The 22,822-nt window shown below is 31.3% G+C and overlaps 2 protein-coding genes and 1 pseudogene across 2 annotated transcripts; all 3 read right to left on the bottom strand.

Moving 5' to 3' along the window:
• Positions 1-1,415: 1,415 nt before the first annotated feature.
• LOC101497156 (uncharacterized) lies at positions 1,416-5,515 on the bottom strand. Its single transcript, XM_073365875.1, has 4 exons — positions 4,405-5,515; positions 3,294-3,706; positions 2,364-3,032; positions 1,416-2,282 (listed from the first exon to the last, which is right to left on the bottom strand). The coding sequence occupies exons 1-4, from the start codon at positions 5,372-5,374 to the stop codon at positions 1,593-1,595; spliced, it is 2,742 nt and encodes a 913-aa protein (XP_073221976.1). The 5' UTR covers positions 5,375-5,515; the 3' UTR covers positions 1,416-1,592.
• Positions 5,413-6,925, bottom strand: LOC140918626 (heat shock cognate 70 kDa protein-like; annotated as a pseudogene).
• A 4,911-nt stretch (positions 6,926-11,836) lies between these two features.
• On the bottom strand, positions 11,837-15,846 carry LOC101512486 (uncharacterized). Its single transcript, XM_004492550.4, has 7 exons — positions 15,408-15,846; positions 14,271-14,421; positions 14,055-14,180; positions 13,878-13,958; positions 13,295-13,487; positions 12,531-12,801; positions 11,837-12,429 (listed from the first exon to the last, which is right to left on the bottom strand). The coding sequence occupies exons 1-7, from the start codon at positions 15,772-15,774 to the stop codon at positions 12,182-12,184; spliced, it is 1,437 nt and encodes a 478-aa protein (XP_004492607.1). The 5' UTR covers positions 15,775-15,846; the 3' UTR covers positions 11,837-12,181.
• Between the last annotated feature and the right edge of the window lie 6,976 nt (positions 15,847-22,822).

The raw sequence follows: 22,822 nt of genomic DNA, 5'->3' as shown, positions 1-22,822 counted from the left end.
ACAATTACAAGTCAAATATATAAAGCAATGAGTACTTATTGATCATCATTGAGAGGTTCGTACACAGAAATGCAGCATCTGTTGAAGTTAATACAACAAGAAAATTATGTTTATTGGACAAAAAGACAGGATAATTCAGATGTTTTGAGATATATATTTTGGACGCATACTGATTGTATAAAGTTGTTAAATACGTTTCATTTTGTTTTGATATGTGATAACACATACAAAACAAATAGATATAGGTTACCACTACTTAAAATTGTCGGTGTCACATCTACTAGTTTGACATTTTCGGTTGTGTTTGCTTATTTGGAACAAGAGCGACAAGATAACTTTACCTGGACATTTGAAAAGGTAGGAAAATTGTTCAAACTTGAGACTTTAATTTCTAAAGTTATTGTGACTGATAGAGATCTTGCCATGATGAATGCGATTAGTGTTGTGTTTTCTACTTCAATACATTTGCTATGTCGTTTTCATATTGAAAAAAATGTTGGGGGAAGATGCAAACAATATGTGAAAAAGGACAAACAAGAAGAAGTAATAGATTTATAGAAAAAAATTGTATATTCGTCTAGTGTGGAGAAGTATGATCATCACTAACAACATTTCGAGCTAGTGTGTGTCGATATTATTCTTTTTGTTGATTATGTGAAAGATTCATGGTTAACACCTTACGAAGAAAGATTTGTCAATGTTTGGACCAATAGAGTGGTGCATTTGGGGAACACAACATCTAACAAGTATTTTTAGATTTGTGTTATGATTTGTTTTGATTTGTTTTGTTCTAGAAAATATGATTTCCTAATTTATGTGATTTATTTTAATTTGTATTATTTAATTTATTTGTAGAGTTGAGTCTGCTCATTGGAGATTGAAAAACATGTTGCAAACTAGTTTTTGTGATTTGTGTAAAAGTTGAGATACTGTGAATATGATGTTGAAGAACCAAATATATATCATTCAATCTTCTTTTCAGAAAACCATCAAGGATGTTGAGCACGGGTATAATTCACAATTTTTTCAAAGTCTACATCACTGTGTATCAAGGAAATGTTTTAAAAAAATTTACAAATAGTTGCAGAGAGTGAAAATTGTAAGTACCGACAAAACAAAATGTAGTTGCTAAATCAGAACAACTCATGGATTACCATGTGTTTGTAAGTTGGCAAAGTTGCAGATATCTGGTAATGTTATCCCTTTAGATAACATTCATGTTTTTTGGATAAAGTTAATCATTGAGAATCAATAAGAGAATAAAGAATCTTTATCAGATTGTGACTTTTTAGAAGAGTTAAAAGCAATGAAAGCGTACATGAAGAAACATAATATTGTAAGTTAAAGGATATTCAGGGCTAAGGTGCGTGAAGTTGTATTTCATTAAATGAAAATTATAATTTTAGAAGAGATAGAATATATATTGTATTTCATTACATTTTATCATTTACATTTCATTATGGATTAACTCAAAATATAATTTCATAAATAACACAAAAAATTAAATAACACAAAAAATTAAATAACACAAGCATACATAACACAACCGCTAAATGTAATCATACATAACACAAGCATACATAACACAATCTCTAATCTTTGTACAAGAGGCTTAACTCACTTAATATGGTATGAATTTCATTAAATGGAGTTACCAAATTTATGGCCCTACGTACAAGCTCAGCTGCTCTACGATCTCGCTCCGATGGACCAGCATGTGCTGCATCAGCAGCATGTGCAGAAGATGATGGACCAGCATGTGCAGTAGCAGTAGTATGTGGACTCGAAGGTGCAGTAATGGATGGAGGGAGAATTAGAGGATGTGAAACACTAATGTACCATGTATAGTAGTCTGCAGCGACCTCTCCAGGAAAAGTCGCAACATGATATAGCCTCTGAAAGGCCGCTATAGCTGATTTCATAGTAGTCTGCCACACCCAATCTATATTGTTCGGCATCGGAGGAACGTCACGCGGAATGCACTGAATACGACCAAACTGTCGAAGACATCGTTCTGGCAAATATGAGACTGAGATTCCACCACATCGAAGATATCCAGAAAACATCGAAATCGATACAAACGGATGATTAACTCGATCATCGTCATATGGTGTAAACACTACATCCTCAAGCAACAACGCATCAAGTCTCCGACGATATGTCATCAATCCACCTTCAACAACATGTTTTGCAGTCCACCTACATGCTCTTGGAAGATGTGCAGGAACCGCTCCTCTATCACCCCGCTTACAGATCCTAGGGAAGTGCTCGTAAATCCAGCACTGCAACATAATTAACATCATAAAATAACACAACTTAATAATTAAATAAATAAATAACACAACTTAATATAAATGATATACCTGTAGTAGCGTCATGTAACCTCCCAACTGTCGAGTGTCGTGGACAGCTCCATTTCCCAGATTGTCATAAAGGAAAACCAATGCCGCGGAAGCCCATGAATAGTCCCGACAACGACGTAAATCAATAAAAAAAGTAATGTATTTCGCCTCAACACGCGTATGTGTTTTATCGGCGAAAATAGTGCAGCCAACTAAATGCAACAGATACGTTCTCGCCGCACACTCAAACTGGTTAGTTTGAATGAGACGACTATATAAATCACGCAACCATTGCAATCTATATTGAGCACATTTATTATAATTAATCTCAGCACATGCTTCCTCCCATGTTGCACCTAAGTATTCATGTGCAGCTCTTGCAGCATTATTAGTGGTCATATTCACATGTGCATCAAAAAATTTACCATGGGGTGAGATGCGAAGGAGAGTCGCGACGTCGTCTAAAGTGATAGTCATCTCTCCAAATGGCAAATGAAATGAGTTGGTCTCTCTATGCCATCTTTCAACAAATGCGGATATCAGAGCAGCATCAACCATAGTGAGGTAGCCTGAAGATAGATGCATCAACCCAGACTTCCGAATCCAATGCTCTACAGGATCTGGCACAGGAACTTCGGCAAACTTCTTCAGCTTCAATCCATGAGTAATAACTTTTAATGATCCACGATCCTGTGAGTAATTACAGAACAATTAATTAATTAATTAATTAAACAAACTTAAATAAACAATTATTAAATAAATTTAAATAAACACTTAATATAAATATAAACACTTAATTTAAATAAACACTTAATATAAACACTTAATTTAAATTAAATAAACTTAAACATAAATATAATTAAACATATATATAAGTATACAATTAATTAAAAAAATTTAAACATAAATAAACAAATAATTAAATATAATTAAAAATTAATTAACATATACCTGTCCTTCCCATAGCCTCCGAGCCACGTGATGCTCATATTGTGTCAACACATGTGTCACTGTCGGTCCTCCAGGAAATCCGGTCTGCTGATCCTTCTCATCAGCATTATCAGTATGTGCAGAAGCATCATGAATATCATCAGCATCATCAGTATCGGCAGCATGTGCAGCATACTGTTCCTCAGCCGCCTGCTCCATCTGTGGAGGCCCAGGGACATCCTCCTCCATTTGTGCATGCTCAGTAGGCTCAACGTCATCATCCTGGACCTCTTGTCTTCGACGACGCTGCTTAATCGGACGATTTGCTTCGTTGCGTCGTTTGTTTGATACTGTTGGTGGAATTCTCTCTGCACCATCACCTCTATCATCTAAGTTGCGAATAATTTGGCCAAACGCACCTCTCATTCTAGGCACTGCAATATATCAATATGAAAAAAAATGGAAAAATACTTCAAAGAAACAAAACAAAAGCATTTCGGAACTTTCAACATTTTCAAACTTTCGAAACATGTTTCAGAAGTTTCATTGAATACAAAACTTTCGAAACACCTTCGAAACTTTCCATGCATACCAAACTTTCGAAACGTGATTTTTCTAAACTTTCATTTTGTTCGAAAGTTTTGCGTTTCAAAATTTTTATATTGTTTGAAAGTTTCGTATTTCGAAACTTTCATGTTGAACGAAAGTTTCATTATTTCTGGAAAAAAATGTACTTCGAAAGTTTCTATGTAACTTTCGAAAATCTGGTAAAATAGGGGGGTGAGAGTTAAAATAGGGGGGTTCATGATCAATAGGCGTCTTGTTCTAAGATTTTTTATATGGAGTCTAATTCATTCTCACAAAACTAACTTGTAAAGTGAGAGGTGTCATTCTTAATAAACTATTATATAACTCTATCTCTTATCTATGTAGAACTTGAGTTTTTTTTTCCAATAAACCTTCCATGTCATAATTTGTTCTCTACTCAAGGGACTTGGGGCTAGTTATAAACCATATACCATTGCAAAATTTATCAAACCTTAATCAATAGATCTTCATGTAAAGGTTTTGCATTCATTGCATACAAAACAGCAAGACAACAGTTAAAATGTTTATGAAGAAAAAGCCTAACCAATCTTGGCAGTGTTTTCAAGCATACTTTTGAGCTCCTCTAAATGATCCTCAAGAACATCTATTTCGTGTTGGTGATTCTCATCAAGCAAATTTTTGGCCCTTGTAATTGCATCATTGATCTTCTTGTTATCTTGTGTGGAGAGCATCGAGTTAATATTCTGTTTTTTTAAAGCAGTTTTAATTTTGTAAACACAGTCATCCAATGCATTCTTTACTTTCGCCATCTTTAGGAATTTCTCATCTTCGGCACGGTAATCCTCAGCTTCTCGAATCAAAATTTGAATTTCATCCGCTGATAACCTTTCTCTGTAATTGGTTATCATAATCTCATTCTTATTACCAGTGGATACTTCCTCAGCAGAAACTGTCAAAATACCGTTTTCATCGATAGAAAAACATACGTTGAACGGATAACCACGAGGCGCAAGGGGCAACCCGGATAGAGTAAAAGAACCAAGTAGATTGTTATCACTGGCTCTAGTTCTCTCACCCTCATAAACCCTGATCAAGACAGAGGACTGGTTATCATCTACTGTAACAAAATTCTCTGCCTTCTTGATAGGTATAGTAGTATTCCTAGGAATCACTACAGCCATGCAATCTTGTACTAGCCTCCAGCCTAAAGACAACGGTGTAACATCGATCAAAACCAAGTTTGGAACATTCTTCATGTCTTCACTCAACAGAGCAGCCTGCACAGCGGCACCAAAAGCAACAGCTTCATCGGGGTTGATGCTCTTGCAAAGATCTTTTCCCTTAAAGAAGTCCTGCAATAGCTGTTGCACTTTGGGAATCCGAGAAGAGCCACCTACAAGGACAACATCATCGATGCTATTCTTGTCCATCTTAGAGTCAGTAAGGCAACTCTCAACAGCCTCTATGCATTCATTGAAAAGGTCCATATTGATTTCCTCAAACTTTGCACTGAGTGATCGATGAAAAGAAGTCAATTCCTTCAAATAAAGCATCTACCTCAACAGTGGTGTCAAAAGAAAAAGATAGCGTCCTTTTCGCCTTCTCGCATGCGGTTCTCAACCTCCTCAAGGCTCTTGGGTTTCCACTAATGTCCACTTTTTTCTTTCGTTTGAACTCCTCTACAAAGTAGTTCACCATTCTGTTATCAAAGTCCTCTCCACCAAGGTGAGTGTTCCCAGCAGTAGCCTTTACTTGGAAGACCTTATCCTTAATTGTAACAAGAGACACATCAAAAGTCCCACCACCTAGGTCAAAGACAAAAATATTTCGTTCTCCCATGCAGTTAGGTCTCTTGTCAAGTCCATAAGCAATAGCTGCAGCTGTAGGCTCACTCATTATCCGCATAACAATAAGGCCAGCAATAGCACCAGCATCTATGGTGGCTTTTCTCTGAGAATAATTGAAATAAGCTGGTACAGTAATGACTGCATTCTTAACTGGTGATTCCAAATATGCCTCTGCAATCTCCCGCATCTTTGTGAGGACCATTGATGAAATTTCCTCCACATACAGTTGCTTTTCTTGACCCTTGTACTTAACAACAACCATGGGTTTGTTGTTTACATCAGAAACAACTTTGAATGGCCACAAGTTCATATCCTTTTGAACAACATCATCACTGAACTTCCTACCAATTAACCTCTTAGCATCTGAAAAAATAATATTAATAATTATTTCTTAGAGTAACATTAAAAAACAATCATCATTGAGAAAAAACACATACACTTACTTGATCTCTAAGAAATAAAAGTAATTAAGCCCTAAAAAATTTCAAATGTTGTCAAAATAGTACATGATTAGGACAAAAATGCCCGTACAAGTTATCTTAAAATAATGACTCCCTCCGTCTCAAATTATATATCACTTTGACAATTTCACACAAATTAAGAAATGTAATTAGTTTTCTATTGGAAAGAGAAATTATGTTATTTTATAAAAGTATCCCTCATTAGTGGTATGGGCATGAGAAACTAATAAAGCTAAAATAGCAATACGGTAATAATAGTAAATATATAAAGGTGTAGATAAATGGATAATAGAAATTACCAAAGATAGTGTTTTGTGGGTTAGTAGCAGCTTGATTCTTAGCTGCATCACCAACCAACCTTTGATTATGAGTGAAAGCAACAAAAGAAGGTGTTGTTTTGTTGCCTTGATCATTGTGAATAATCTCCACTCTGTTGTGTTGTTCCTGCCACACTGCAACGCAAGAGTACGTTGTGCCAAGGTCAATTCCCACAGCAACACCTTCGTATTTCTTCGTCATCGTCTTTCAAGGAAACAAAACAACCTCAATAAAAGCTCAAAAGAAGACTAAAGAATTAAAAAAGATATCAAAGAAGCTTTACCTTGTAGGTTTTGTTGAGTAAAAAATGGTGGTTTTATATTTGAAGAATAAGTAAGATTGAGAATGATGATTGAGTATAAATAGGTGACGATACGATTGGTTTCGAAAAGTGAAGCGTCTCATAAATCATAATCGGTGTGTTTCTTTCTTCACCTCTCTCGCGCAATGTTCGTATGGAATATGGAGAATACTCCATTTTGAATTGCCTACTGTTGCTACAAATTTCGAGGGAAGCTAATTAATGATTATTTTTTTTTCAATATTACTGCCAACACCCCCTAATTTACTACCCACATCCCTCAAATGTTTAAAAAAATTAATATTCCCAAATTATCTTCCCCTTCTTCCTCTTCATTAACTTAATTCATCTTTTTCTTCTTTATTCTATCTTCATCTTCTTCATTCAACACATTCTTCATTTTATTCAACCTTAACCATAATTATTATCATTAACCATCTTCATAAATCATCATTAATTATTATCAATCACCATCAATCCCCATCAATCATCATTAATCATATTCAAGATTTTGCTAACATTTACGTGAATTCAATCTCAGGCACGTGAACTCAGTTTAGATACGTGAATTCACTTCACGTAAACTTACCTGAAATGAAATTGAGTTCAAGTTGGTTTAATTTTCAATGATTTTCAAATCTTAATTCACACGTACGTGAATTAAGATTGCCTATATACTATATACTGAGATGTTTACGCAATTTTCAGTTCACGTACATGGCTTATTAACATTCAATGATTACGCACTTTTAGTTCACGTAGATGTACGTGAATTCAGATTGTGTACACTATGAAGATTCAAGTTTCAAACGCAATCTGAGTTCACGTATATTTACGTAAATTCAAATTGCGTAAAGTCTGAGATTTTTAATTTTTTTTTAAACATACTTGAACTAAGTTCACGTAACTCCAAAAGGTACGTGTCAACTGAGTTCACGTAAAATCCCCAGGTTTACAAAAAAAAAATAACATAACTTTTTATGTGTTTTAACCACAATGTGATGATCAAACTGATGTGTTGTAGGTTATGAGTGAGTGATGTAACTTTTTTTAATGATTTTGAGTTTTGGTTAGTGAGGTATGATGATTTTTGTATATGAGTTATGAGGTGTGATGAAAATTGATAAATGTGAGTTATGAGATATAAACGTGTAACATTGATGGCATGGACATTTTGATACTTTTTTTTACTTTTAAATTTTGTAACATTATATTTACTTTTTTTGTAACATTATATTTTGTAACATTAAATTTTGTAACATCCCTAATATGATACTTTTTTTTACTTTTAAATTTTGTGTTATACATTATATTTAAACATTTGCAATTGTTTATGGAGTGTCTTCTATATTTTAAGCTCCTAAAAACTACATAGGTCTTGTGTCATGTTTGAGGAGCTTTGGACCATCATTTCTCTTTTAAGCCCTTACAATCCTCACACTTAAGTGCTTGAGATCAATCATAATTATTTCAAACACCTGGATCCGTTAACTAAAAACTACATAGGTTTAATAACAAAATATTGTAACCTGTAACCCAAATACTAATTATTAGTTAATTCAATCACTAATTTAATTGAATTTTTTAAAAAATATTAATTGAAAATATCTTTAATATTGTTTTATATTTACTAGTTTAGTTCAATTGTTTGATTTCACCAAACATTTCAAATATATGAATAAATATTTTTTGGCACAAAATATATGAATAATTAAAGATTACATAAAATGAATAAACACTAAGCAGAATAAAAATCAAACCACATTATTAAATTATGAGATAATTGGAAAGTGGAAACAACAAATGTAATGAGAACAATGCATGACAATAAACATGAAAGCATCAAGTATTCATGAATATAATAACTTTAAAAAACTTGATACACTAAACATCCAAGCAACACATTAATAATATTATATACAACAAATTTGCTGTTTTGTGAAAACTAATTTTGAGATAAAAGACTAGAGAGGTGAGAAAGCACCAGTTTTATTGAGGAAGATATCTCAATTATGTTGGTATTCCAACCTCTATTCATCATTTGCGGCACGCCATAAATTTATTGAATATATAAATGAAGATAACAATTTGGGGATTAGACCAAAACCCAAAAATACTATCGATTGAGCAATGAACAATTGACTCGTTGAAAACCTTTACTAAAAAAACCTAATGAGATAAAACTTAGATAAAGGAAAAACTAAGCACAATTTATCATTTTCTTCTGACAAACTATACGATAAAACATGTTACTCATTCGTCAATTAGTTTTCATAATGTGATGACCAATACAAATACGAAAAAGACAATTAATACTTAAGATATATACTTTGATTTGAATTAATAATACTAAAAAAAATAACAAATTAATTTCCTCTAAGGTCCGAATAAGTGGCAAATGTATCTTAACTAACTTAAGATATTTTTAGTTTTGAAAAATTTATTACATATTTAATTTATTTTTTCGCTCTAAAATCTCATCTAATCTTAGATACATGAATACCTCTTGTTTTGCTACATCCATTTAACACTTCATTTTATCTTTATCTTTTTTCATATTGTATAACATTATTTTCTTTACTACTTTATATTATACATTCATATAAGGTGTACACGATAAATCTTTTTTTATAGGATTTTAATTAGGTATTTACCCTCTATTTTATCTTATCTTATAATTTTGATTTCAATTATTTTTATTTATTTATTTATTTATTTATTTATCATATTTGCAGAATTGATCATGAGATGATAAAATAGTTTAAACTGATTAAATCTATTAAGTTTTTAGTGAAAAAATATCAAGTGTAATACTCCATTGGTGCAAGAAATAGGTTTGATTTTAGGAGATCGAATTTTATGATAAAAAAAAAAAAAAATATTGCCAAAAAACAAGGAAAGTTGTTGTCAAAGAGATGGTTGTTGCATTGCAGAAAAAAATTAGTGAGAGAAAAATGACAAACACTTCAAAAATTTGGGAGTACTTGAGTTGGATCAGATCTTGGAATAAAAATTCAGACTCTTTTCGACTTTATTTATTTTCTCTTAATTGATGAATACTTTTATTGTTTGTTATTTTATTTTCTACATGTCAATCAGTAATTAAACTATCTTTTAGAATATTGTAATTAAGATATCTTTTTCCAGCTTTATTTTAGATTTTTGTTAATTATGTCAATTAAATTTTTATATTATTTTAATTACATGTTTGTGAAGGATAACTTTTGCATGTCTTGATCAAACACGATCATAGGTTTACTTTCGATTCATTCAAGGTGTACTTTCCATTCTCATTATAATTTTTATGATATTGTTACGTTATTGTTATCGCAAACCAACAATAATTTTCACTTGAATATAATCCACACGTTGCATGGGTGTAATTTATAAAAAAATTGAATTTTTTTTTTAAAAAAAGATAATATTTATGATGTATAAATATCAATTTGATCCCAAAAAAGTTTCCAATATACGTGAGTTTCTTAGTTTATAAGAATAGTGGTTGATTAACAAAAGAATAAAATGTATACAAATAATTGAAAACTTTGTAATAAAATGAGTGATTTTCATGCTAAAATATATAATGAAAAATTTATTATTTGTATACACACTTAAAAAGATTAAAATAAAATGTGAGTGATTTTAACTTTAAAAATATTATTAAAAAAAGATGAATGATTATTTGTATTTTTTTTGTTTTGAACATTTAATTATTATAGAATACTTTCTTTCTATAAAAAATAAAATATATATTTTTCGAAAATTGGTTTGAGATATATTTGTAAGCATTGATTTTTAATTGGGCATAATTTTTATTTCTGTTTTACTTTTTATCTTGAGCACTGTTATCTCTTTATTCTTTTTTGACTAACTGAGTGAACTACTATTTCTTATATTTTATGTTTCATGTCTTATTTTTACTTAAAATTATGATAACTAATTTTTAATTAAAGGTGTTATGCCACATGTTTCTTTCAAAATATTTTAATTTAGTCAAAATACTATTTTTTACGACAAATACACAAAATAATGTTGAAAATGATAAGGCATCACAACTTGATTTTGACTATTTTTACTGTTAATTGAAACTATGCTCTAATTTTGATTAAATACTTTCTTGTATTATAGAAATAAAATATGTATCCAAACACTAGTAATAAAAAAGTGAACACAAATTGTATAAACTTTGAAAATATTTAATGTATAATTTAACGTTTTATTTAAATAAAAAATATTTCACTAATTTTTTTTGCAAAGACTTACTAATTTAAATAATTGTATTTCAATATTTTTTTATTTATTTTAATTTAAACTTCGTTGGATTGTTTGAACATAAGTTTAATTATTGATTTTTAACGTTTAAATTATTAAAAGATAATGAAAAGTGATATATTTATATGCAATAAATAAATAAAAAAACGAAAAAAAAAAAATAAATTTTAAAAGTATCACATTGTACTATTAAATAATGATACAAAATTAGTGTTACATAATATAATATATAAAATTATGATGATTGATTTGACTTATAAAAGATAATTGGAATATATATTTAGAGTCTAAGTAGAAATGATGATATATAAAAGATAATTGGAATATATATTTAGAGTCTAAGTAGAAATCTAAGTTTTTTATATGTGAATGGCTTAAAGTAATGGCACCATTCTATCCATCACCTCGTTTACCTTTTCCATCCTCTTCAACCACGGAGAAGATGATAGTATCAACAGAAATTGTTAAAGGAAAAACAAACACAACCGAAGGGATGATGATTTCTATAGTATGAGAGGATTCATCATGTTAAAAGGAAAATAGATGCTTTGTACATAATGCAAAGCTTGTATGAGAAAAAGGCTATGTTAAAATGGAGCCAAATATTATTTTGATCTTTAGATCCTTTTATCACCTCATGACAGCTCAATCAATACAATTTCATTGACACATTAAAAATCAAAACATCACTGTTGAAACTAAACCCTTCAAAAATTCAGTATTTACCCACATTACATTGTATTTAGGTTCCCTAGTGATGATTAGTCATCATCAAATTCCGCAAAAACAAATTATATAAAAAGAAGTACAAATCAATTAAAAATGAAAATCAGATTTATAGTGAGAGTAATAGCAATGATACAGATGAAGGATAATAACTCATGTAATTTCCCTTTCTGCCACCATATTCCACATAGTCCCCTCAGAATCCAAGATAAAGTAAGTAATAATACAATATGTCTCATCTGACCCAAAATACTATGCAGTGTCTGCACTATACAAAAAACTATCTACAAGGCCAAACCTCTAAACACCTAAAAGAGTAAAAGAAAATCATCCATAAAAGTTTTCCCTGAACAAGTTCACTCTATAACTGGATAATAATCTCATGAAAAATAATGCCTACAATGTTAAAGCAAAAAAACCCTTTTTTTCTTCTCATTAGTTGGACCATACATGAAGAAAACCATGTCTGTTACCGGTATAGATCTCATTCCGCTCTTCATCATAATACAGTGCAGTTATATCCTCCAACACCTCTGCAACTGAGTTCGTTATTAGCGACGAACGAGTGTGCTTGCCACTGAAACTATTACTGCACTCTTCATCCACCTTTTTGCTACAATTTGCAGCATTGATTTTTGCCACACTTTTTCCGGTCAAGATGTTGCTGATGTTGATGGAACCGGCTGCACCAAGAAGGAAATTATGACGATGTGTTAAATCAATTTAACAAATTAAAAGCTATTTATGATTATTGGATTCAGATATCAAAGAATTAACTAATTACCATTGCCTTCCATCCATTGATCTTCAGGTTCAGCCTTGCAGTAAGAGATAATCAGGTCCTGATCACTTGTTATGTATATGTTGTTTGTGTTACAGTCTGGATGCCATAACACGTGATCCTCGAATGACGTAACAAGTTCCCCACGAAAGTTCCAAACTGAAATTGTTCGATTTCTGAATGTAAGGAATAATTGGTTCTCGTACAGAAAGATAAACGCCGATGGAGTCATGAACTCAGACCTACTTACTTCCATCATCTCAAAACTTCGAACCTATGAAAAAATATAACACAAACAGACCTGAATATCATTTTGAAAGAGAGGCATTCAAAAGTTGATAACGAAAAAGGGATAAATTAGTAGTTTTAATAATTATAACACAAAACCAGATTCTCCCCAAATTGGAAGGGGAAAATAAGGGAAAGTGATGGAATGAGATTAAATATATTCCACAGGGATCCATTATTTCTATCCTTTTTTTACTAATCCAAACAATGAAACGCCGCCTCATTTCATTCCCTTACATTTCATCTCTTTCCACTAATCCAAAACATCGCCTAAGGTACTGGTTAATCAAGAAAAGAAAATTATCTATTGAAAAGTACAATATTTAAAATGCTCTGCTATTCAAAAAGTACTTTCCATACTTATATTCCCTTAATTAATGCCCTTAGGGCAGCAATAAACATTTCCCTAAAAGAGAAGACAGACAAGAAATTACAGATATAAAACTAATCTTGAAAGAAAAGGTAAAATGAAGCCTCACATCAAGAATTTGAAGGTTCTCATTTTCCTGCTTGACTAGAAGCTTTTCATTGAACTGCTCAATGAAGTCCACCTTCTTATTCCGATGAAGTAGATGATTGAATGATTTGAGAACTGTGCCATCCTCAATAGATATAATCTTGAGTGGAATATGACTACTTGCTCTACTGAAGATTAGTAGCATGATGCCAGGACTGTAACAAAAGATGAAGTAATAAACAAATAAATAAACACGTGTTTTGGAACAGCTCAAGTAACAAAAGAAGAAAGTAATCAAAATAATGAGAAGAAGATTACAAACAGATTTGAAAGCCAAGAGATCAAATCCTTTAATCTAGAAAGTTTGCCAAGAGAATAAAATCAAAGAGATCAACTCAATCTCCAATTCAGAGGATTCCCTATCATTTAAGTTACGAAACTAAAATTGAAATCCTAAAAAGTTGAGCTTGAACACTATAAATTGAGGACAAGCGAATTAATGATGGTATAACCATGCGAGATAAATTTCAATCAATTAAATGAGAAGTTTGGGTTGCTGTATTAGCACCTAGAAGCAGAAAGGCAATACAAAAAAGAGAAAGTACCTGATTTTGATTTCTTGAACATTCCTATCTGAAATCGAGTATAGCAAGGTGTAGTTTTTAAGATCAAAGATCTTGTATACACTGTTACAATTGGATAGAAGTGGGTAAGATTAAATAACCGATGGAAAATACACACGGTAGAAGTGGAATAGAAATAGGAAGAGCAAAGGAAAGTACCTATCTTGTGCGGAGTAAGTTAGGACCTTTGCATTAACATCATCAAATTCAACAAATCCAGGCCATTTTAGAGATTCAGCAAGGAAAAGGGGAAAACCGGCATCTGGCTTGGCCCTCCTTATGTATCTATGAACAGAAATGAATGAATATGTAAGCAAAATATGTTGTACACAATGAAAGGAAAAATTTGAAAGCACAACCACAGAATGCACGTACTCAATCCTAGTAGATCTGCATTTCAAAGAGCTGAAATTCTCAGAAGCATAAACAGACACCGTAATAAGTGAGTCATTGTTCTTATTATAGAAGAGGCTGCGGATGACTTCGTCGGGGCTGACATTCAGATAGCAAACCCTCTCATTTGTTTCTGCATGGAATTCGTACATTAAAAACCAGAAACTCATGACTTCTATAAAATACACCAATGATTAAGTGCTCGTTCTGAACACGAGATTTCAACTGTTTGTGGTGAACAAAATCTAAAACAAACGGGGCAATGATAAATGAAAATTAATACACAAGACAAAAGTCAAGATTGTGCATACAAATTTGACTTGACAATGACTAATAAAAGAGTAATAAGAAATGGAAATTCATACATGAAAAACCATCATAGGTCATGAATTTTATACAAAGACGATAATTAACATATTGGGAATGGAAAATGGAATTCATATACAAAAAATCAAAAATCATGGTTTACCTATGACGAAAATTCATATACGGGTAATGAGCATCGACAATTCATACACAAAATTTGAATATCATGGTTTCTATACAAAATGCAATGACTATTATTATGGGCAATGGACACCGACAGACTGAAATTCCCTACAAGAAAAGCATGCAGTCAAGGGATGTCATGAAAGATCAAACAGCCGGTATTCTGACTTCACCAAATCCGACTTTACAATACATATAGAATACAAACTGCGTCTAACAATCAAGATCCACGATGCCCGAATGCAGAGAATCCAAATCCGATAACAAAAACTATCATACCTGTAAAACTAAAATAAAAAACCATGCCTTTTATACAAAATACCACAATGACTAATATACATGGTAATGATGACTAATGAGTAATGGCAACTCATACATACAAAAAAAAGTTCTAGTTTTTCTACAATACTAAGATGACTAATACAAAAGTAATAATCAATAGCAATTCATCAAAAGCCCTAGTTTTTCTACAAATATCAAGATAATTACTAAGACAAAACTAATAATCAATCACAATTGATACATACAAAAAAAAAGTAAAGGTTTTTATACAAATAAAAGAACTAGTGATTGATATAAGAACAATGGGTAGTAACAATGAATTGATAAAAAGAAAAGAAGAAAAGTAACCTCTACTAAAAGCAGCACAAAGACCAGAATGAGTAAGAGCAAAGACAAGGTTTTTAGCAGCAACGATCTCAACAAGCTTAGTCCTTTTCAACAAAAAGGGCAAAAGGGGTGAAGGAGAAGAAGAAGAAGGGTGTTTAGGATCATGAGTATCGTATTGATGAGTCAAACGCATGTTTTGGAATCTGTGTGGAGAAGTAGAAGAGGCGAAAGAACGATGAGGTTTAGGAGAAATCTCGCGAGATTGAAGCTTCTTGATGATGCTATTGGTGTTGGTTTTGGTGGCGGCATTGTTAGTAGAACCTCTTTTGGTAGCTACTATGCGCCGACCACACCAACCACCACGCCTCCTTTCATCCATTATTCTCATCACTTCTTCCACCAAATCATCTTTCTCTGATGTGTTTGTGTTTTTTTATCAAATCAAATTCTTTCTCAAGATGTGATGTATCTATTTATATTTATATTTCGAGTTTCTATGGTCCGGTTTTCTAGTACCCTTTTCATGCGTTTTCTGTTTAATTAATATTAAAATTTAAATACAAAATATCACCTATAAACCAATTTTATATTTTACAAATATTGTTTATTTCATCATAAAATATTTATTATTTACGCTTTACTATGTCCAGCAAACCTTAATTAAAATTAAAAATATTTGTCGGTAAGATATACTCTAATCGGCAAATGCAGACCAGAATCATCTTCATTTTTCACTCTTTCTATTTCTTCCATTCTTCCATTATTATAGTTTTAATATATAAATATCTAATTAATATCACTATTTATGGAAATAAATGTCTTTATTTTATTTATATTCCAAAAAATTACAGTAATTAGAATCTCTATTTTTTGAAGAAAAATATATCGAATAGAGAAAATCTTAATACGACAAATATCAATATTATTTAGATATCTTGAATTTAAACTCGAAATTTTATAATTGAATGTATAAATATCAAATGATATTTTTCATTCATTCTATTAATCAAAATAAAATAAAAAAAACTTTTTTATTTAGAATAATAATAATAATAATAATAATAATAATAATAATAATAATAATAGTAGTACTAATAATAAATTATATTAATAAAATCAAACAAAATACATAAAATGGAAGAAAAAAATACATCAAATTTAAGTTTAAATTGTATTATTATTATTTTTTATTTATTAGATTCGGAGAAAAAATCGGAGAGAGTTGTTGAAAAAATAAATTTAAGTTGTTAATTTATCTGCAAAATAGGTGAAAGTGGTTAACCAAAAATTAAGTAGCTAATTTATATGCAAAATAGGAGATAATTGTTAATAAAATTAAATTAAAATGACAAAATAATATAACAGTTATTTGTTTTGACGTACTTATTCAACAACGTTAATTTTGACATATTGTATTTCAAGTTAATGTATTTTGTTTGATAGTATTAATATAATTTATTATTTTTCTAATTATAATTATTTTTATTTATTAGAACCAAAAAAAAAATTGTTAACAAAGTTGCTAATTTATACACAAAATATAAAAAAATTATTAAAATAAAATAAATTTATTTACAAAGATAGGAAGAAGTTATCAAAATAATATTGTTTTGGTATATCTACTCAACTTTATTTTTTCGGATGTAATATATTTTTTTTAATTAAAATTTAAAACCTTGTACCTGACCTCCTACTGCTAAGGGTGGGGATGCGATTTGTAAACAAAAGTAAGACATTTTATATATATTTTTCAATACAGGGTATTTTTGTAATTTTAAAAGAAAAATAATATTTAAATATAAAAAAACCCGATAATCTCTTTCATTTTTCACTCTTTCTATTTCTTCTATTATTATAATTTTAATACATAAATATCTAATTAATGTCATTATTTATAGAAATGTATGTCTTTATTTTATTTATATTCTAAAAAATTCTAGTAATTAATATCTCCATTTCTTGAGAAAATCTTTATACGATAAATATTGATATTACTATGATGTCTTCAATTTAAATTCGAGACTTTATAATTGAACGTATAAATATCAAATAATATTTATCATTCATTATATTGATCAAAACAAAATTAAAAAACTTTCTATTATATCTACGTTGAAATTTATATATCAAAATATCATATTTTTTTTACTTTAGAAGGTAGCAAATGGAGATACGACAATATGAAGAATTTTTTTTTCTTTCTAATAAGAGGTCATATCTTTAAAATGCGATATTTTATTTTTATAATAAATGATTAATTGTTAATTTAGTTTGTCATTGATTTATTCTATTAATTAAAATAAATAAATATCTTTTTAGTAAAAGAAATGACAAGATATCATCATCTATATGAACTTATAAAGTTATTCTTTGAGGAATAAAAATCAAATCACCAATTTAATAGAAAACCACCATGACAGCTGCAATAGATGATATTTATGAAGCAAACAGAGAACATTTGATAAAATAATTTTTTTTTTTTTTTTAATATTGCATTCATCCTTGCTTAGAGCATCTACAGCGGTGAACTCAATATGGATTCTTTAGATGGGGTCCACTGTGCCACATCATCTTGAAGCAATTCACTCATTTTCTACTTCTTCAACGGTGAACTCAACATGATTCAAGTTCTACTATGCCACCTCACCCTAAATTAACTCATTCATTTTTTACGGTTTAACTTTTAAAAAATCATATTATATTTCATTACTTTAATTTATACATTAATATTTAATTTTATTATAACTTAAAATATTAATTTAAATGGAAAAATAAATAAAAAAGTACGTTAATAAAAACTTTAATAAACTTCTGTAACAAAAATTATGAAGAAAAAGTACGAGTAACAAATTGTTTCTATTAATGAGCTAACAATAGTAATTAAAGGAGAAAAAAAAGGCTAAGAGTGGTATATTAACTAAAAAAAAGCTAATGGTTACAAAATTATTATTATTTAATAAATTAAAAAGAAGTTAACGGCTATAAATTAATAAAAAATGATAAATTTATTATTATTATTATTAATAAATTAATAAAAGGTAACGATTATAATTATATTATTATTAAATTATGAAAGTAGATAAAAAAAAAAACAAAAAAAAACGTAACTGCTATGAAGCACCGTTCCTTCTTGACAGTACCGTGATGACACCTTGGCACAACTCCAACGGTGAACTCACAAAAAACTGAAAGTTAAGTAATTACACGCTGACGGACGAACTCATTTTCACTCTCGTTGTAGATGCTCTTAGTGCGATTCACCATTTGCAAACCAAATTACAAAATGCAATGTAAACACAATAATTGTTATGGTGGCGATGGAACAAATATTTATATTATTAAATTAAATTAACTTCTATTTCACTAATTGAAAAGAAGTCCAACATTATCAGTGTTTTTAACGAATTTGACGTGAATCAGGAAATAATATTAATTTGTAATTATATTTATCAGATTTTCAAAAATAAGTTAGACAAATTAGGATTTTATTTGATCTTCTAAATTTGTAATTATGAAATGTAAATGTTGTAACGATTATTTATACAGAGAAATATCAAAGCAAAAATGCATCAAACTCTAATTTGTGACATGGCATCAACAAGTTCAATTAAACATGTGAGTTCTTAGTTAATCTCGGCTTTATTCAGTGACACCTCATTGGATCGCACTTGAAATCGTTCCTTCTGTTCTTGGTCCTTGCTTGTTTTGTAATTACGTTGCGAACTCTAAACCATAGCTGTCGCAATTGCTTGTTCGACTCTTGGTTTCTTCTTCGTGATTCCTGATTGTCTTTCACAATTTTTCGGTTTTGAGATTGTGCTTCTGGGTTGTTTCTCGCTGTTGCTCGATCGTGATTCTGGTTTTGTTGATTGTCATTCTTGCTCGTTATTGCTTCTCGTTGCTGCTGCTCACTTGCTTGATCGTGGTTGACGTCAATTTTGTGCCTGATCGTGAATATGGTAATTCTATTGGGTGATTTTTTGCTTACAGTCCGATTCTTTTGCTCACGGCCTGATTCAATTCTGCTGGCTATTTCTTTTTGCTGCCCATTACAAAAAATATATGTATATATTTGTGCACGTGCAAACTCATGGCTTCTAAAAAAGAAAGAGACAAATTTTGTGTCCGTTTTACCGGCAAAAACTATGCTGCTTGGGAATTTCAATTCAAAATGTATGTTAAAAAGGAAATGGATTATGGAGTCACCTTGATGGGGTTACTAAGACACCGACAGAGAAAGTCTCCTTAGATGCGTGGGAAATCAAAGATGCTCATATTATTTGTTGGATTCTCAATACTATTGATCCTCATATGATCAATAATTTGCGCTCTTTTTCAACTGCTGAAGAAATGTGGAACTATTTGAAGCATATCTACAACCAAGACAATACGGACAAACGTTTTCAGTTGGAGCTAGAGATAGCCAACTACAAATAAGGTAATTTGTCCATTCAAGATTATTATTCTGAATTTTTTAATTTGTGGTCAGAACACTCTGCTATTCTGTTTGTTGTCGTTCCCAAGACTTCTATTACGGATGTCCAAGTTGTATACGACACTAGTAAACGGGATCTCATGAAACTACGTCCAGAATTTGAGGTTGTTAGAGGTGCTTTGCTGAACAGAAATCATGTTCCATCTTTGGATACATGTGTTGGTGAACTTCTCATAGAGGAACAATGTCTTCTTACTCAAAGAACCATGTCTCATGATGTTGTCACTTCCGAAACTGTTGCATATGTTGCTCAGAGCCAAGGTAAAGGTCGTGATATGTGACAAGTCCAATGTTTCTCGTGTAAACAGTTTGAACATGTCGCTCATTGTTGCAATAAGAAGTTTTGTAATTATCGCAAGCAATATGGTCATATCATCACTGACTGTCCCACGTGCCCTCCACGACCAACACAACATTCCGTGCAGGCATTCCATGCCACTACGAGCTCCACAGTTAGTCCTTCGATTTCTAGTGCCTCTAAGGGTGGTGCTCTACAGCCTGAAATGATTCAATAAATGGTACTTTATGCTCTTTCAGCCTTGGAAATTCAGGGTAAGTCTTCTAATATTTCTAATCTATGGTTTCTTGATTCTTGTGCATCCAATCACATGACTGGTTCTTCTAAATGCTTGCATAATTTACATTCTTATCATGGTAATAAGAAAATTCAAATTGTTGATGGTAATACTATTTACATCACTAATGTTGGTGATATCAACTCTGATTTTCGGGATGTGCTCGTATCACCTAGACTTGCTTCCAATTTATTGTCTGTTGGACAATTGGTGGACAACAATTAGAATGTTAATTTTTCTCGTGATGGTTGTTAGGAGCAGATGTCCGGGAAGGTGATCGCGAAGGGGCCTAAAGTGGGACGATTGTTTCCACTTCAATTTATTTTCAATCATTTATCTCTAGCTTGTAATAATGTTTTAAATTCTTATGAGGATTGGCATAGAAAATTGGGTCATCCAAACTCTGTTGTTTTGTCTCATTTAGTTAAAACTAGTTTGTTGGGAAATAAAAATGTTTCTAATGCCTCTATGCCATGTTCTGTTTGCAAATTGGCTAAAAGTAAAACACTTCCTTTTTCGTCTGGTGCTCATTGTGCTTCCACTTGTTTTGATATGATTCATAGTGATGTATGGGGAATGTCTCATGTAACTTCTCATGCTCACTATAAATATTTTGTTACATTTATTGACGGTTAAAGTCGTTTTACTTGGATATATTTTCTTCGTTCCAAATCTGAAATGTTTTTTATGTTTAAGAAATTTCTTACATATGTTGAAACTCAATTTCAAGCAAGTGTTAAAAATTTTCGCTCTGACTTTGGTGGTGAGTATATGTTTCATGAGTTTTAGGAGGATCTTCAGTAAAAAGGTATCTTGTCTCAACGATCCTGTCCAAATACCCCCAACAAAATAGAATGACAGAACGTAAGAATCGTCATTTGCTTGATGTAACGCGCACATTACTTCTTCAAGCTTCTGTACCATCTCGATATTGGGTGGAAGCTCTTTCCACAGATATCTTCCTGATCAATCGTCTTCCTTCTATAGTTATTGATCTTGACTCATTTTTTTATTTTATTTAAAATTCAGCCTAATTATAGTGATTTACATACTTTTGGATATGTGTGTTTTGTTCACCTACCTCCATTTGAAAGACATAAGCTTGGAGCGCAGTTTGCTCAATGCACATTTATGGGATATAGTCACTCTCATAAGGGTTTTGTGTGTTATGATGTTTCTAACTAGCGATTTCACATTTCTAGGAATGTCACATTTTTTTATAATCAATTTATGTTTCACTGTCTTTCTTCTGCCATGAATGATATTGTTATTATTCCCAACTTTTCTAATATGCCTCAATCTATAGAACATTTTAAACCAGGATATGTATATGTTAGAAAACACAAACAACAAGTTATAACCCCCTTTTCGACCCTGATCCACCACTTAATCCTGTAGCGGTTGCACCACGACGTTCTGGTAGAGCGTCTCGCGCACCAAATAGATATTCACCAGACAAGTATAATTCCTCACGTACTTCTTTGTCTGCATCTCTCTCTAGCATATCTATTCCTACTTGTTACTCACATGCATTTAAATATGTGCATTGGATAAAAGTAATGAATGAGGAACTTCAGGCTCTTCAAGAGAATTTCGCATGGGATATTGTCTCTTGTCCTCCTCATGTCAAACGCATAGGCTGCAAATGGGTATATTCTATTAAATTGAATTCTGACGGGTCCCTGAATCGGTACAAGGCTCGATTGGTTGCTTTAGGAAACAAACAAGAATATAGAATTGATTATGATGAGACATTTGCACCAGTAGCCAAAATGACAATTGGTCGCACTGTACTCTCTATAGCTACTTCTAATGGGTGGACTCTTCATCAAATGGATGTGAATAATGCATTTCTTCACGGTGATCTTACTGAAGATATTTATATGACTTCTCCTCAAGGTCTATTTTCTTCATCTCATGGTGTGTGCAAACTCAAACGCTCATTATATGATTTGAAACTAGCACCTAGAACATGATATGAGAAATTTCGTTCCACTCTACTTGGTTTCTCTTTCACTCAGAGTCAGCATGACTCCTCTTTATTTATTCATCACACATCTACATGCATTATTCTACTCCTCTTTTATGTTAATGATATGGTCATTACTGGATCTGATCAGACATTCATCTAGGAACTTAAACATCAATTGCAAACTGCATTTCATATGAAAGATCTTTGTAACTTGCAGTATTTCCTTGGCCTTGAGGTTCATTATACCTCCAAGGGTATATTTATTCATCAACATAAGTATGCACATACCTTATTTCTATGGTGGGCATTATATCAGCTAATCCGGTAGATACTCCTCTTGAGGTTAATGTGAAATATCACCGAGATGAGGGTGATCAATTGCCAGATCCTTTAT

Source organism: Cicer arietinum, chromosome 3, assembly GCF_000331145.2.
Source record: "Cicer arietinum cultivar CDC Frontier isolate Library 1 chromosome 3, Cicar.CDCFrontier_v2.0, whole genome shotgun sequence".
Lineage (NCBI taxonomy): Eukaryota > Viridiplantae > Streptophyta > Magnoliopsida > Fabales > Fabaceae > Cicer > Cicer arietinum.
The sequence above is the reverse complement of the archived record's forward strand: the minus strand, read 5'-3'. Positions and strand labels throughout refer to the sequence as shown.

Coding starts and splice junctions, on each gene's coding strand:
- LOC101512486 (XM_004492550.4), bottom strand. CDS start 15,774: ATGAGAATAATGGATGAAAGGAGGCGTGGTGGTTGGTGTGGTCGGCGC. Junction 13,959..14,054: donor ACTTACTCCGCACAAGATAG/GTACTTTCCTTT, acceptor CAATTGTAACAG/TGTATACAAGATCTTTGATC. Junction 12,802..13,294: donor AGAACCTTCAAATTCTTGAT/GTGAGGCTTCAT, acceptor ATTTTTTCATAG/GTTCGAAGTTTTGAGATGAT.
- LOC101497156 (XM_073365875.1), bottom strand. CDS start 5,374: ATGCTTTATTTGAAGGAATTGACTTCTTTTCATCGATCACTCAGTGCA. Junction 3,707..4,404: donor TGAAAACACTGCCAAGATTG/GTTAGGCTTTTT, acceptor GATATATTGCAG/TGCCTAGAATGAGAGGTGCG. Junction 2,283..2,363: donor GTTACATGACGCTACTACAG/GTATATCATTTA, acceptor ATTATGTTGCAG/TGCTGGATTTACGAGCACTT.